The sequence below is a fragment of the Suricata suricatta genome, chromosome 14 (assembly GCF_006229205.1).
Source record: "Suricata suricatta isolate VVHF042 chromosome 14, meerkat_22Aug2017_6uvM2_HiC, whole genome shotgun sequence".
NCBI lineage: Eukaryota > Metazoa > Chordata > Mammalia > Carnivora > Herpestidae > Suricata > Suricata suricatta.
The window spans coordinates 88,430,242-88,444,222 of NC_043713.1; the positions used below are offsets into that span (position 1 = coordinate 88,430,242).

The following is a 13,981-nucleotide window of genomic DNA, read 5'->3' on the forward strand; positions in this document are numbered from 1 at the left end:
GCTTCTGTCCTGGGTCAAAGCCCGGAGGCCGGCCTGGCCCCGCCTCCTGCCGGGCCCCTGGACCGCAGCCCCCAGAGTGACCCCAGCTTTGTGTTAGCGTCTCATGGCGGTTGTGCGTGAGTTTTCTTGTGTCATGGGAAGCAAGGACCTGTTTCTCCCTGAATGTGGAGCCTGGTATCACTTGTCCCAGCATGTGCTGGGCCTGCCTGTGCCCGTCTCAGGGACACGAGTGCCCGTGTTGGTCACCTCCTGGGTCCTGCCCGCACCTGGCGCACACAGGGAGCAAGGGGGGGAGTGGAGGGAGTGGCCCCCCACCCCTAGGACTCCGCTGGCACACAGGGTCACGTGTCACTGTGGTCCACCCTGGGGGCTGGCGGTGCTGCGGCCCAGGAGACACACTCATTGGAGCACAGTTTATAAACCAGAGGACAAGCGGGCAGGGACTCGGTGTGTGACTGCCATCATACGCAGCATTTGTGTCTCTTGGGTTAAGAACAGCGAGCACTTACCATTCGGTGGTCGCGGTCCCAGTGGCTGTGAGGTGGGGCGGCCGGCAGCCCATCTGCACAGGGGGGGTGGGGGGGGAGACGTGAGGTTTAAAGATCGAGCAGGCGGCTGGATTGATGGTTCACATCAGACTAATTTCCATCCTAATGCAGCGCCTTTGTCACCAGGGCTGGGAGTGGGAGCAAAAAGAGCCGTGATTTGTTTCTGCGGTCCTGAGGAGTTCTGGCCTCTTCCTTGGGATTGTGGGGACTCTCCAGGCCGTGTGCCGTGCCTGCGTGCTGTCCCGGCCCCGGGGCTGTGGCGCCTCTCGCAGGATGCGGACGGATTTATGAAGCCGTATGTGTCGCTGTATTCCATTGTAGCGTCAGGATTTGAATCTTGTCTTTAGAAGCCCTTTCACAACCCTAAGATTTTAAAAATATGTTCCTACGCTTCCTAGTGTTGTGTCTATAGTTTTGTTTTTACAGTTGAAATGTCATTTGCTGTGATATTTATTTTGGGCTGTGAGTGAAGTGGGTACTTTATTTTTCCTCCCCTGATCATAGAGGAGGAGAGGGCCAGCCCGGCTGCTTCCTCACCCCGCCTTCTGTCCCCTGCCGTCCCAGACCAGCCCTTCAGGGGCCTGAGTGACAGCATTTCCCAAAGCTCTTAGGAAACCTTACACTGATGTGGGCTTTCACAGCACATACGCTGTTCTCCCGTTGCCCGGAGTCTGCCCCACTGAGGACGCGTCCGCCCACCTTCTTGGGCCCCGTCACTTCCTTAAACAAAAGGTTTCCCCATTTAAATAAGACAAGTATTTCCCCCTTTATTAGTCTTTGTAACACACACATTTGTATGTGCCCTTGAAATCCCAGCTTATAGTAGAGATAATCGTGGTATTAAATAGAACAGGATTTATGTAAAACTTGTGTGACAAAGAGAGCAAAGAATGTTTCCAAACCAAATGTTTGTATCTTACCCGCTTGCTCTGGTAGCAAATCTGGAAGAATGTTCATAATGTGCTTTGTTTTTCGGTAGTAACGACTTTGCTTTCTAACCAGTATCTTTTTTTATTTAGTGTTTATTTTTGAGAGAGAGAGCATGAGCAGAGGAGGGGCAGAGAGAGAGAGAGAGAGCATGAGCAGGGGTGGGGCAGAGAGTGAGGGGGAGAGAGACTCCCCAGCAGGCTCCCCACTGTCCACGCAGAGCCCAGTGCGGGGCTCCCACTAAGGAGCTGTGAGATCGTGACCAGAGCCAAAATCAAGACTTAGACATTTTCCTAACTGAGCCACCCAGGAGCCCCTGTGACTACTATTGTTTTTAACTACCATGACTTTATATCATAAAGGGGCCTATTGTAAGAACTCTTGAACCAGAGGGTGAGTTTGGTCAGCAAGAATGCCTCTGGGCATTCTTTATCCTAAGCTCATCATTATCCTAAGTCAGTATCCTAAGCTCATCATTAATGATTGATGTGTGTGATTAATCTTCCTAGTAGCCAAGGCCCTTGAACACGAGCCTCAGGACCTGTATCTCAGGCACAGGGGCCTCTGACGTGGAATCTAGTTGATTTGGGGATCAGTAACTAACTTTAATTGTAACTACTTACCCTATTTAAGCGTTAAGGACTTTATTAGTTCAGGAATTAATTTGAGAACTAGGGCGTTTGTATATTACAAAGGATGTGGTTCTGAAATTACAATAAGCATCTTGAATACTCAACCGCCCATTTTTAATGAATAGTTTCCCACTTTATTTGCATGTAATTTCCGAGTGTTAATCTCTTCCTTGTTATTACAAGTATTTTCTGAGCGTGGAGTCTGGCTCCCAGCGTCTGGTCTGACAGCTCTTGTGGGTGGGAAGCGGCGAGCACCCCGCGGTGGGCGTCACTCAGCCACAGGAGCAGGAAGCCGAGCTGGGTGTGACTCCTGGCAGTGACCCCTCCTAGAGGAGGAGGACTCGCTCTCTTCCCGTGGGTGAGGCCCTCCTGCTTGGCCAGGCCGTGCCCACGTGGCGAGGAGAGGACTTGGGTGCAGGAGCCCACGAAAGCTTGTGGTCTCCCTCAAGTCTCCATAAAAGGCTGTTTTCCGAGCTGAGAAACCATCCTAGGTAAGGAGAGGAGTGACAGGTAGACCCCCGAGAAACTTGGTGAACGGCTGCCCCCTCCCTAGAAAAATGCCTCTGCACAGAATTAGCATCCGGCTTCTGAAGGTTCCCGGTGTCCAGCCCCGTCCCCGCCCCCGATGATATGGAAGTACGGGGACTTGGTGTCAGTGGGATTGCCTCGGGTCAGCTGTGCGGACGCTGGAGTGGCCCGCCTCGTCTGTGACTCTGGTCCCTGTACCTCGGAGTCCAGAAGCAGGCCACGCGCTGTGCAGCCGGGGCCCGGTACCTCACCTCGTGGTCTCTTTTCGTGTCATCGACAGAAACACAGGGGTTAATTCTGTGTCTTAAGGCTTGGGGCTAGCGGAAAGGGGGTAAAAGTTGATCATGTGAATATGTATGTTTTCTCGTAGCCACCCACGGCCAAAATGCATGCCATCATCGAGCGCACGGCCAACTTCGTGTGCAAGCAGGGAGCGCAGTTTGAGATAATGCTGAAGGCCAAGCAGGCCCGGAACTCGCAGTTTGACTTTCTGCGCTTCGATCACTACCTCAACCCCTACTACAAGTTCATCCAGAAAGCCATGAAAGAGGGGCGCTACGCGGTGCTGGCGGAAACCCGGAGCGAGGACAAGAGTACGTGAGACCCCGTCCCGCCTGGGGCGGCCTCCGGGAGGGGGGCGGGGCCGCGGCCTGCACCGCAGGGCCCCAGACTGTTTGCCCCCCCAGCAGCGTGCTCGTCGAAGCTGCTGGTGCCCCTGGAGGGCTGTGCCGGGCTCTTCTAGAATAAGTCTTCAAAGTGTGTCAGATGCGTAGTCTTTCCGTAGATACGAGAAATAGAATTTAACAGTGATGCTCTCAGAACGCAGTTGCCTGGATTGGAGGTGCTCCCTCTCGTCTGGCTGGTGGAGAAGACAGGCCGTCCGCGGCTCCGAGAGCTGGTGCTCGCGGTGCGTGCACGCGGGGTCAGGGGCTGAGGCTAGGTCATGTGCACAAAGGTGGAAGGTTACTTTGACTGTTACCGTCTTTTATTCCTCTCTACCTCGAGCTGTTGTTTTTAATTAAATACCTAAATTTGGGAGTCTTAATCCAGAGGCCACTCAGCCGTTTGGAATCACATGCGGGACAGCAGTCTCTGTCTGTGTTAGCTGTGGAAGTTTTTTCTCCTCAGCTGAAACATGATTTTCAAAATCAGTTGTATGAGTCTTGTTTACAGATCTCATTTTCTCCATGTTCGTTAGGTTTTTAAAATATCTGTTGCTATTGTTTTATCTTTCATCAAGATTCTTGCCTTTTTTTTCTAGAAAATTAAAATAATTGGCTCCAGACCAGTAGGCACCGGAGGGGCGCTGGTGACTGGGCCGAGCAGCTCCTCAGCCCCCCAGCTTCCTGCCGGGCGCGCCGGGGGCAGGGGTCACAGGCTTGGGGACTGATAGCCACGGAATGATTACATGCAGTTCTGCCTCTGTCTGCTTCTGAGGGTTTTTTTGTTTTGTTTTTTTAATATTTGTTTTCGTGGGGGTGCACAGAGAGAGAGAGAGAGAGAGAGAGAGAAAGAATCCCAAGCAGGCTCCACGGTCAGTGCAGAGCCCAACGTGAGGCTTGAACTCACAAACTGAGATCATGACCTGAGTTGAGATCAAGAGTCAGGCGCTTCACGGACCGAGCCCCCCGGGCGCCCCGCTCCCCTGTTCCGCGTCGGTTATTTGTGGCTGCCCCTCGCCGCACAGCCCAGACTTGACGCCTGCCTTTGCTCCGCAGGGTCGGGGGTCAGCTCGGACGAGGAGGACGAGGACGACGGGGAGGACGGGAACTACCTGCACCCGTCCCTCTTCGCCTCCAGGAAGTGCGACCGCCTGGAGGAGCTGATGAAGGTGTCCATCCCCGCGTCTCGCGCTCCTTTAGCTTTGGGGGATCATTAGGCACACGTTTCTTTTGTATCTTCTTTTATCATCCTAGCGGTATATTTTGCATTTTCGAGTTTTGCTCGGTGGCTCCCACTCCTGTCGGTAGTTGTTGAGTTCCGCCCGCCCTCCTCTCCTGAGTGCCAGTGGGCTTGCACCCCCTCCCCCGGGACTCACAGCCCCACGGACGGCCGCCCCTCGTGTGCGGGCACGGGCCGTTCCCAGGCGCAGACTCTGTTCCCACGCACTGTGCTCCGCAGCCGACATGAGCCCGCTCAGCCTCAGGAGTACGGGAAGCGGTGTGACCATGCGTCCTCTCTGTCTGCAGCCTCTCAAGGTGGTGGACCCGGATCACCCCCTTGCCGCGCTAGTCCGGAAGGCCCAGGCCGACAGTCCCGCCCCCGCGCCGCCCGCGGCAGACGGCGCGCCGCAGCCCTCCCAGGTGGAGTACGCCGCTGACTGTGAGTACCTCGCCGGCCTCCCCCCGCCCCCCGCCCGCAGCCGCTGCGGAGCTCGCCCTCCGGGGCGGTGCCCTGGTCTTCACGTACAGCCGTCCCTAGCACGTGGCCCCATCCTTTTGCCTGTCACCTGAGGTTGGCAGATGGGCGCTCTGTCCCCAGGAGGGATGAAGGACGGCACGGGCAGACAGCAGGTGCTCGGTGACCTTGCCCTTCTTCAGAGGCCTCCCTGGAAGCCGTGCTGCTGCCTCCCTGTAGCCCTCACAGATGGGGCGGGAGTGTGGGGGGCTTGTGGAACCTTCTGCCATGGTCACTTGCCCGGAACAGACACAAGTCGAGACTGTGTCTGCAGTGCCCCTTAGAGAATCAGCTAGTGACAGTCCCTCCCTGGCCTGGCTGCGTGCTAGCCTTTTGTATGTGTAATTATCTCCAGGCTATGAATGGAAGGCAAATTTTGAGGTTCTATTGAAGTAATTATTTGACGGTATTTGATCTTGGTCTCATTATCAGATCTTTTTAAAATTCTTGTACCCAGCGGTTAATATGGAACAAGAGAAAAAGCCTCAGTGGCAGGGATCCGTCTGCTCCTTCCTCACCCGCAATCTGACGTAGGGGACCGTCCACAGAGCGTGTCCCGTCAGAGTCTGGAAAATCAGCAGGAGGCTGATTCTCTTAAGATGTGGGCTGCTCGCTCACTAAGCTTCTGTCGACCATCAGTCGGGCCCCCTGCACCTCTCTTCCGGTGCAACACGGCAGGGTGTGACTGGCGTGACTCGGGTGACCCTAATGTGTGCGTCCTGGAAGGGCGTCTTACGGGACTTGGAGTGTGCGGTGCTCACGACGGGAGTGCCGTGTGCACACAGGGCCACGCGGGCGAATCAGGAGTCGGGAGTGACCCTGTTCATTCACGAAACAGGACGCTTCTCGGCGTCCCGTTTTCCTTTTTCAGCCCTGCCTTGGAGTCCCTGTCCGGGGGCCTCCACTGGGGCCTAAAGCTGTTAAACTGTCTGGCACAGGAAAGGGGTAGAGACTGGGGGCCAGGGTGACCGACATCCGACCGCTTGCTCTGCTCATCACGAGTGCACGCAGAGTCACATCCCGAGGGCGGCAGTGGCACAGGGCATCTGTAGACCCCCCGGGACTGAGTGGGAGGGCTGAGTGGCTGCTCTGTGACTCGTGCTCCCTTCAGGTGTCCCAGAGCCCTGTTTCCACCAGGCCCTCCGTCAGACAGGTGTGACGGTGCTGGCTGCCCACATGGACCAGTGACAACCCCCCCGCCCAGGAAGTGCTCCAGCAGGGGCACCAATGAGGGACCCGTCGCCTCAGTGAACTTGTCGTCTCGTCAGTTCCGGTGCCTCACACAGTGCGAGAGTGACCGGCAGGTGTGACACGGTGCCTTTGGGGCTCGTGCCCAGCGCCACGTTCGGGTTGTAGACGTGCGCCCCGCGCTGGGCCAGCCTCACAGCCAGGCTGTAAGCCAGCAGAGGTGAAGGGCCATGCGGACGGCCCGGCTGCTCACGAGCGGGCTGCGGCTATGCCAGAGGCAGGGGCAGAGAAGGAAGAGGTCAGAATGTTTGGGTGGAATATCTCAATTCACAAACGTCGGCAATGAATTTTGTAAAAATAGAAGGCGGTCCAAGACGACACAGCAGTGTGGGTGCTGCTTGTAGGCGTCCCCCTGCATCCGGCCTCTGCTGAGCATGTGGAAGGGGGTGTGGCGTGGGGGCAGTGGGGTGTGTCGATTTCCCGTAGACCCCACGTTACCGGAAGTGAGCACTGGCTCGCCGTTCTGGAGAGCGGGGTGCAGCGGGGCGGGAGGCAGGCGGGGCATGGAGATGGACACCAGAGCAAGGACCCCTGGAACTTGGCTGTGCGGAGGGGGAGGGACCGTGCCTGCTGGGGAATGAGCGTCCCCATGAGGACCCCCAGAGAGCATCAGCCCTCAGGGTCACCGCAGCAGCCGTCCGTCCAGGATCGGGGGCTCGTGGGGTGGGGCAGGAGGCCTGCACGGCTGCACAGACTGATCCAGTTTCTAGGAAGAGCCTTAGGCTTGAACTTGGCTCCAGACCAGAATAGCGCCCAGCAGAGACACACATGAGGTTGTGTGAGCGCCTCTAATCAGGTCCTCAAAGATGTTTGTTTTTTCCTATGGGCGATTCATGGGTTGTCTGAAAACCAGTGAGCAAAAACGTGAAAAATTGGAAAAGGAGGCCCAGTAACGGGAAATGGGCCGCTTCAGATAGTCTGTGAAGCGGCAGAAGAGAAGATGTCTCCAGCCTGACTAGTTGGTGGTTTAAACAAAGTCCGTCGTAAGAGCAGGTCTAGAAGCGGTACCTTTGAACCACTTGAACACAAGGTGTGCTCTTGGCCCCTCGGACAGGACGTCCTCCCCCGCCGCACCTGCGTGCAGGGCTGCTCCACCCCAGCCGACGGGCCACTGTCTGTGCCTTCTCTGCCCCGAGCCCAGCCCCCTCCCCTGGCCCACGGCCTGGTAAGTGCTGGCCGTCCTTCCTTTGCATACGTCCTAATTAAATACTTCATACGGTGGCTCGCCCGGAAAATGCACCTCAGTAAAGAGCTCTGCTGTGAACGCAAACCGGCCCGGCCCGCGGAAGAGCAGCTGCCCGCTCCCAGTGCGCAGGGAACGCTCCCCGAGGGAGGCAGAGCCAGCCCAGATGGGTGCACCCTGCGGCTGAGCGGCGAGCAAGGGCGGCTCTGGGAGGGAGCCTTGGAAAACGGCCCCGTTAGAGGCTCACATTTTCCTGACAGCCAGAGGACGCTTGAACCAGCAGAGAGTTATTTCTCTTAAGCCAACAGACAAGTTATCTTCTGCTAGTAGAAGAAGTAAAATCAACGAGGAAGCAGAAAAACTGACAAACCAGCCACTTCTTTAATCAAATGGGAAAAAAAGTCTGGGAGAAACACAAGCTGCCGTGTGAATGATTCAGGAGGGTAAAGGCGGTCATGCAGTCTTTTCAAAGGGTTCCCCTGGGCTGGTCACCCACATGGCATTGTGTCTGTGCACTTCGGAGCCCAAGCCCTCGAGAGCAAGACCCATTGTGGCACCTGAACTGGCCTGCAGCCCCGGGAAGGCTGTGACACTGACGGCCGACAGGCCTGTGCTTGCGGGCACGTAAGAGAAGTCAAGTCTTGGGAGAAGATTGAGGTTTTGCGTTGTTTGAAGTGTTATTTCTTATTAGTAAGTTGGAATTCCTTAATAATTATCAAGATGAACTAAAAGGAACACAGATGGAGCCTCCCGGGGCACGTGATCTGGCCGCAGGCCGGCGGGGAAGGAGAGGGCCTTCCTGCCGCAGGGAGCGGCGGTCTGCGCGGCCCGCATGGACGCCTCTGGCCCAGATTTCTACGTCAGTTTCCAAACATGGGGAAGGAAGGAGCTGCAGGGACAGTCCTCACAAGCGAGACTTCAGTGCTGGCGGAACACCAAGCCCTCTGTGTCCCCGAACGGCAGTGCTGCGGGGGCAGGGTCGGGGCCGAGGGGCTGGGGGAGGGGGGGTCTCTAACGGGGCAGGTGAGGGACGACCTGCAGGAACAGGGCTCCCCTGGGGGAACCCCGAGTGGCCTCCGTTGCCCGCCCATCTGTGCCGCCTGGACCGTGGGAAAGCGCGGGTCAGCGTGACGCTTGCTTTGAAACTGCATTAGTGTCCCAGTGGATTCTCTGCAGGTCTGTGATATTAGCACGGATCCAGGGCTGTCTGTCAGCTTGGCGGTCCCTGTCCCCGCTCTTCCTGCCCGCGCCTGGTGCCCTGCTCGGCAGTCCAGGTGGGGTCACAAAGCTTTTCCAGCTCGCTCTTTTTTTAAAAAAAAAATTTTAGACAGAGAGAGAGAGCGCAAGCAGGGGAGGTTCAGAGAGAGAGGAAGATATAGAACCTGAAACAGGCTCCAGGCTCTGAGCTTGCTGTTAGCACAGAGCCCGACGCGGGGCTTGAACCCACGAACTGTGAGATCATGACGTGAGCCGAAGCCGGACGCTTAACCGACTGAGCCCCCCAGGCACCCCTTTACCAGTTCTTTCTATTAGCAAGTGTTTATCAGTCCCCTCAGGGTATACATGGCCATTCCTTGTGATTTATTTCTTGCTGATGAGAGGTTTTCCTGGATTTAGGCAGCCTTGGAAGAATAGCACCTATTTTTATTTTTTTATTATTTGTTTTGAAATGTTTATTTTTGAGAGAGAGAGAGAGAGCAGGTGGGGGAGGAGCAGAAGAGAGAGAGGATCCGAAACAGGCTCTGTGCTGACAGTGGAGAGCTGGATTCGGGGCTCGAGCTGGATTCAGCGCTCAACCGACTGAGCTGCCCAGGTGCCTTATGCCCATTTTTATTTTAAAAGAACTTTTTCTAAAATCTTATGTACAGACCAACAGTTTTTTCCATTCAGTAGCCTGACGGTGACGTTCTGGTGCTTGGTGGTCTCCTGCTCTGTAGCCATGGACCCCTGCTGACAAGTGCCGGAAACACGGTTATGTAGGAGGCGGTGATGCCAGAGCGCTGCCCGCTGGTAGAGCAGGCGGTGTCTTCAACATAAAATGCGAGCCCAGCTTTTCAAGTTCTATAAGTAGCTCAGTGAATCAAGCCATCGCATGTGACTGGGCCAGACCTGTTGCTTCTGCCCTGGTCTTTAAGTGTGATTTTACTGTTGTCCATGGCATTTCTTTTTCTCTGCAAAAGCATGACCTTCAAGTGCTTATTCTTCAAACCCTTTTTTAAAAAAATGCCTTTGTTGTACGTCAAGAGACCTAGAAGGAAGAAAGTAAAAATAATACCCAAGATTCCACCATCCAGAAATAAACCTCACTAACGTTAGGTGAGCATCCCTGATGGAGCGGAGAACACTGGAGGGAAGGAGGAGGAGAGCGACAAGCCCCCCGGGGAGAAGACTTTACATAAGTATGTGGAATATGGATTAAAAAGTGGGACCGAGTGGCACCTGGGTGGCTCACGTTAAGCTTAACTCAGTTAAGCACTGACTTCAGCTCAGGTCAGGATCTCGCAGTGTGTCGGTTCCAGCCCCGCGTTGGGCTCGGTGCTGACGGCTCAGAGCCTGGAGCTGCTTCACATTCTGTGTCTCCCTCTCTCTGCCTGTCCCCCGCTTGCACTCTGTCTCTCAAAAGTAAACATTAAAAAAAAAAGTTGGATGTACAGATAGAAATATTTGTGTTGGGGCGCCTGGGTGGCTCAGTCAGTAAAGCGGCCAACTTTAGCTCAGGTCATGATCTCACGGTTTGTGGGTTTGAGCCCTGCATCGGGCTGTGTACTGACAGCTCAGAGCCTGGAGCTGCTTCAGAGTCTGTGTCTTGCCCTCTCTGCCCCTCCCCCACTTGTGCTCGGTTTCTCAAAACTGAATAAATGTAAAAAAAATTTTTTAAAGAAATATTTGTGTTAAAATAGAAATAAGCTTTTTAATTTTACTTGAATTTAATAGAGAACCTACAATCAAAAAGTGTAGTAATTGCTGAACTTCAGATAAAAGTTTCCATACTTTAAGAGTTAAGTTCTGTGGGCACCTGGGTGGCTCAGTCGGCTAAGCGTCTGACTCTGGATTTCACCTCAGGTCATGATTTCAGTTCCTGAGTTCAAGGCCTGCATCAGGCTCTGTGCTGATAGCTCAGAGCCTGTTTCAGATTCTCTTTCTGCCTCCCCCAGCTCATGCTCGGTATGTCATAATAAATAAATTTAAAGAAAAACAGTACTAGTGATTAGAAAATAAAGAAGTTGAAATCATAAAGTCTTTTTATTTATGTTTAAAATTGTTAATGTTTATGCAGTTTCATTTTTGAGGCAGAGAGAAACAGTGGGAGCCGGGGAGGGTCAGAGAGAGAGGGAGACACAGAATCCCAAGCCGGCTCTAGGCTCCGAGCTGTCAGCACAGAGCCCGATGTGGGGCTCGAACTCACAAACCACAAGATCATGACCTGAGCCGAAGTCAGACACTTAACCACCTGAGCCACCCAGGCACCCCTATAGATTCTTTTTAAAACTCAGTTTTTATCTTAGACCTTGTTAACTGTCAAACTGGAGGAAACTAAAGTAGTCCTAAAATCCATTCCCTTCGCCTCTCCCCCGCCTCCTGATTTTTGAGAAGTAGTAGCTGTGTTTCTGTGCTAAGAGTAATAGATACCATGTTGCATTTGTGGCCCAAAACCTTGTGTGCTGGCCTCGTCCTGAGGGTGAGGGCCTCACTGGGGTGTTTCTGCTTGTTTTCTGATGTTTTGTTGTAAATTTATTTTTTATTTATCTTGGGAGCTAGTAAGCAGGAGAGGGACAGAGCAAGAGAGAACTCCAAGCAGGCTCCACGGCAGCAGTGCAGAGCCCGACGAGGCCTCAAACACATGAACCTCGAGATCATGACGTGAGCTGAAATCAAGAGTTGGACACTTAACTGGCCACCCGGGCGCCCCTTTGCTCCACTCTTTGACTCATCTCTGGGCACTTGAATCCCGTGGACTCGCACACTCGAGAAGTGACCCCCCCCCCCCCCCATGTAGAACGGAAGTCTTGTCTGGGCTTAAAATTCTGAGTCTCCGAGCTCTGGGGGCTGGCACCGGCCTGCTCTTCCCCACACCGAGAAGCCTGCGGCGCCCCGGCGTCCCCGGCCGGTCGAGCGGGTGTGTGAGTGCCGGGCTTTCGCTCTGCGCGCCTGGACGCCCTTCTGGGAGATGTCACCGAACGTGTCGGCGCCCTTCTCACAGAGAGCGGGACTTGGAGCACGTCCTGGGCCCCGGTGTCGCTGTGGAGAGGAAGGGGCCAGGTCACCTCACCCCTCGGGGCCTGGCTTCTGTTCCCCAGTCATCCTGGAGTGACCCGTTTCTCATTCTGGGGACTGCTTTCTGTCGTGGGCCTCTGCTTTCCGTTCCAGGTGGTGGCTTCTTTGCTTAAAAGACATCAGTTTCCTCATTTGGGGTTAGCTTTCTCTTCTTTGTGTAGCATTTTATCTTTTTTGTTTTAGCTTTTTCTCTTTGGCGTTCTGCGTGGCTGCATCCATCTCCTGTCCGGCTTCTGCTGTGTCATGACTGGGTTCTTGGCCACGTGTCTTCTGTTCATGCAGTTTAGAAGGGACGGTTCTGTAGCGGGCGTCGGCAGACCTGCCCTCAGGGTCCGGGTGTCACTGTGCATGTCCTGCGTAGCAGGCCCTGCCGTCTCTGTCACACACCTCTCTGCTGTCTCGGGAAAGCCTCACTGACCACGGCCCATGGGGGGCGTGGCCAGGCTCCCACAGAGTGTGGCTTGTGGACGCCAAAGCTAGACTTCTGTGCAGTGTCTACGTCCTGGTTTTTTGTTTTCAGTCATTTAAACACGCACCTGCCCTCCCGAGCTCTCCCGGGCTGCTCAGGAACAGGCAACAAGCCCAGGGCCCTTTTCGTCTCGGTGGTGCTTTTATTTCCCGTTTTTTGTGCTCGATGGAATTCTAGTCTCGCTAGACTCATCTGTGGCCTGAAAACTCAGACATTGCTTGCATTTTCTTTCTGCCCAAGCTCCCGTCTTCCCCGTTTGCGTGTGGTGTTGGGAGCAGCTCCCGGCATCTGGCCTTGCAGACCTCTGTAGCTCCGCGCCTTTGCCTCCTTGCCATCTCTCGTGCTCGCGTTGGCAGCTCTACCCCAGCCTTTCGTCCTGTGCTGCGGTGCTTCCTCCTGGGCTGTTCTGGCTTCTCTGGGCTCCTTTGTCTTCCGTTCCCCACACAGCCTTCTCTGGAAAACCCGTTCTCCACTCTCCTGTGAGACCCTAAATGTGCTCCCGGCCACAGGCCCCCCTCGTCCACAAGCACCTCCACCCCACACTTCCCATCTTCACCCAGAATTCTCTGTAACAGGCCTCCAGAACCTAATGCAGGATTAAAATCTCACAGCGGGACATGTGTGACATGGAGAGGGAAGGGCGAGCTGGGAGCTGTGCCCGCGTGTCACCGAAGCGCGGGGGCCGCCCCCGGGCCGCACCTGACTCCAGCCTGGCACAGGAGGCCGGCTGCTGCAGAGGCACCACGGGCTGCCGGCCCCTGCGCCACATGCGCACTGGACACTTGATAAATGTGCTCCGTTTAAAATGAATTTGTTGAAAATCAAAGTAAAAGTCTTAATTCTCCGAGGAAAATGAATGAAATCTCTGTGTAGTAGAACCATTTGCTTATCCCAACAGGATTAGAAGCAATTCTTAATTGGATCATTGAGGGTTTTTTGTTTTTTGTTTTTTTAGTTTATTTATTTTGAGAGAGAGAATCCTAAGCAGGCTCCACGCCATCAGCATAGAGCCGACAACATGGGGCTCAAACTCATGAACCATGAGATCATGACTTGAGCGAAAATCAAAGAATCGGTTGTTTAACCGACTGAGCCACCCAGGCACCCCAGGGATCATTGAATCTTCTATGATTTCGATAGATTTGAGTATTTTTCAAAGAAAAAAGATGAATAAACTTACAGGATTTCTCACTCCCAAAACAGCGGGCTGCCGTGCAGGTATCGCCTGTGTCCCCATCTTCCTAGGAAGCGGCTGCAGGTCCCTGTGACAGCAGAGCACACGGCTGTGTCAGTGTGGCTGCCGTGAGCGCCCTGCGGCGCATCGCGGGGCAGGGGCTGCCTGGTATCGGGGCGTGGACAGCTTTACAGACGCCCCTCAGGACAAGAGATGTGTGGTGTCTGAGAATAATCAGGAAAGGAGCAGATCCCTGAGGCCGGCTTCCTGGGGGGAGCTGCCCTGGGGGGGGCCCCAGGGGCAGGGGGTCGGCTGTTAGTTGCTCAGTCACTGCCCCTTCACTGGCCCAGGGTGTGTGTCTGCAAATTGCCTATGTCCTGTGGGCAGCCTTCCTTGTAGCAGAAAGCACAGCAGACGGCGTGGCCATGGGCGGACAGGAGTGACCTTGTGCCCGTGTCTCCACAGCGACAGTGGCTGCCATGTACTACAGCTACTACATGCTGCCGGACGGCACCTACTGCCTGGCTCCGCCCCCGCCGGGGGTCGATGTGGCCGCTTACTACAGCACCCTGCCCGCCGGCGTGGCCGTGCCCGGCTCCG

At 54.9% G+C, this 13,981-nt stretch overlaps 1 protein-coding gene across 1 annotated transcript in view; it reads left to right on the top strand.

Annotated features, from left to right (window-relative positions):
* SFSWAP (splicing factor SWAP) overlaps positions 1-13,981 on the top strand; it is a 55,250-nt gene that overhangs the window by 8,297 nt on the left and 32,972 nt on the right. Inside the window, exons 5-8 of the mRNA XM_029921367.1 lie at positions 3,006-3,228; positions 4,354-4,466; positions 4,825-4,957; positions 13,847-13,979. Coding sequence (XP_029777227.1) covers positions 3,006-3,228; positions 4,354-4,466; positions 4,825-4,957; positions 13,847-13,979 — 602 coding nt within the window. The remainder of the gene's footprint in view (positions 1-3,005; positions 3,229-4,353; positions 4,467-4,824; positions 4,958-13,846; positions 13,980-13,981) is intronic.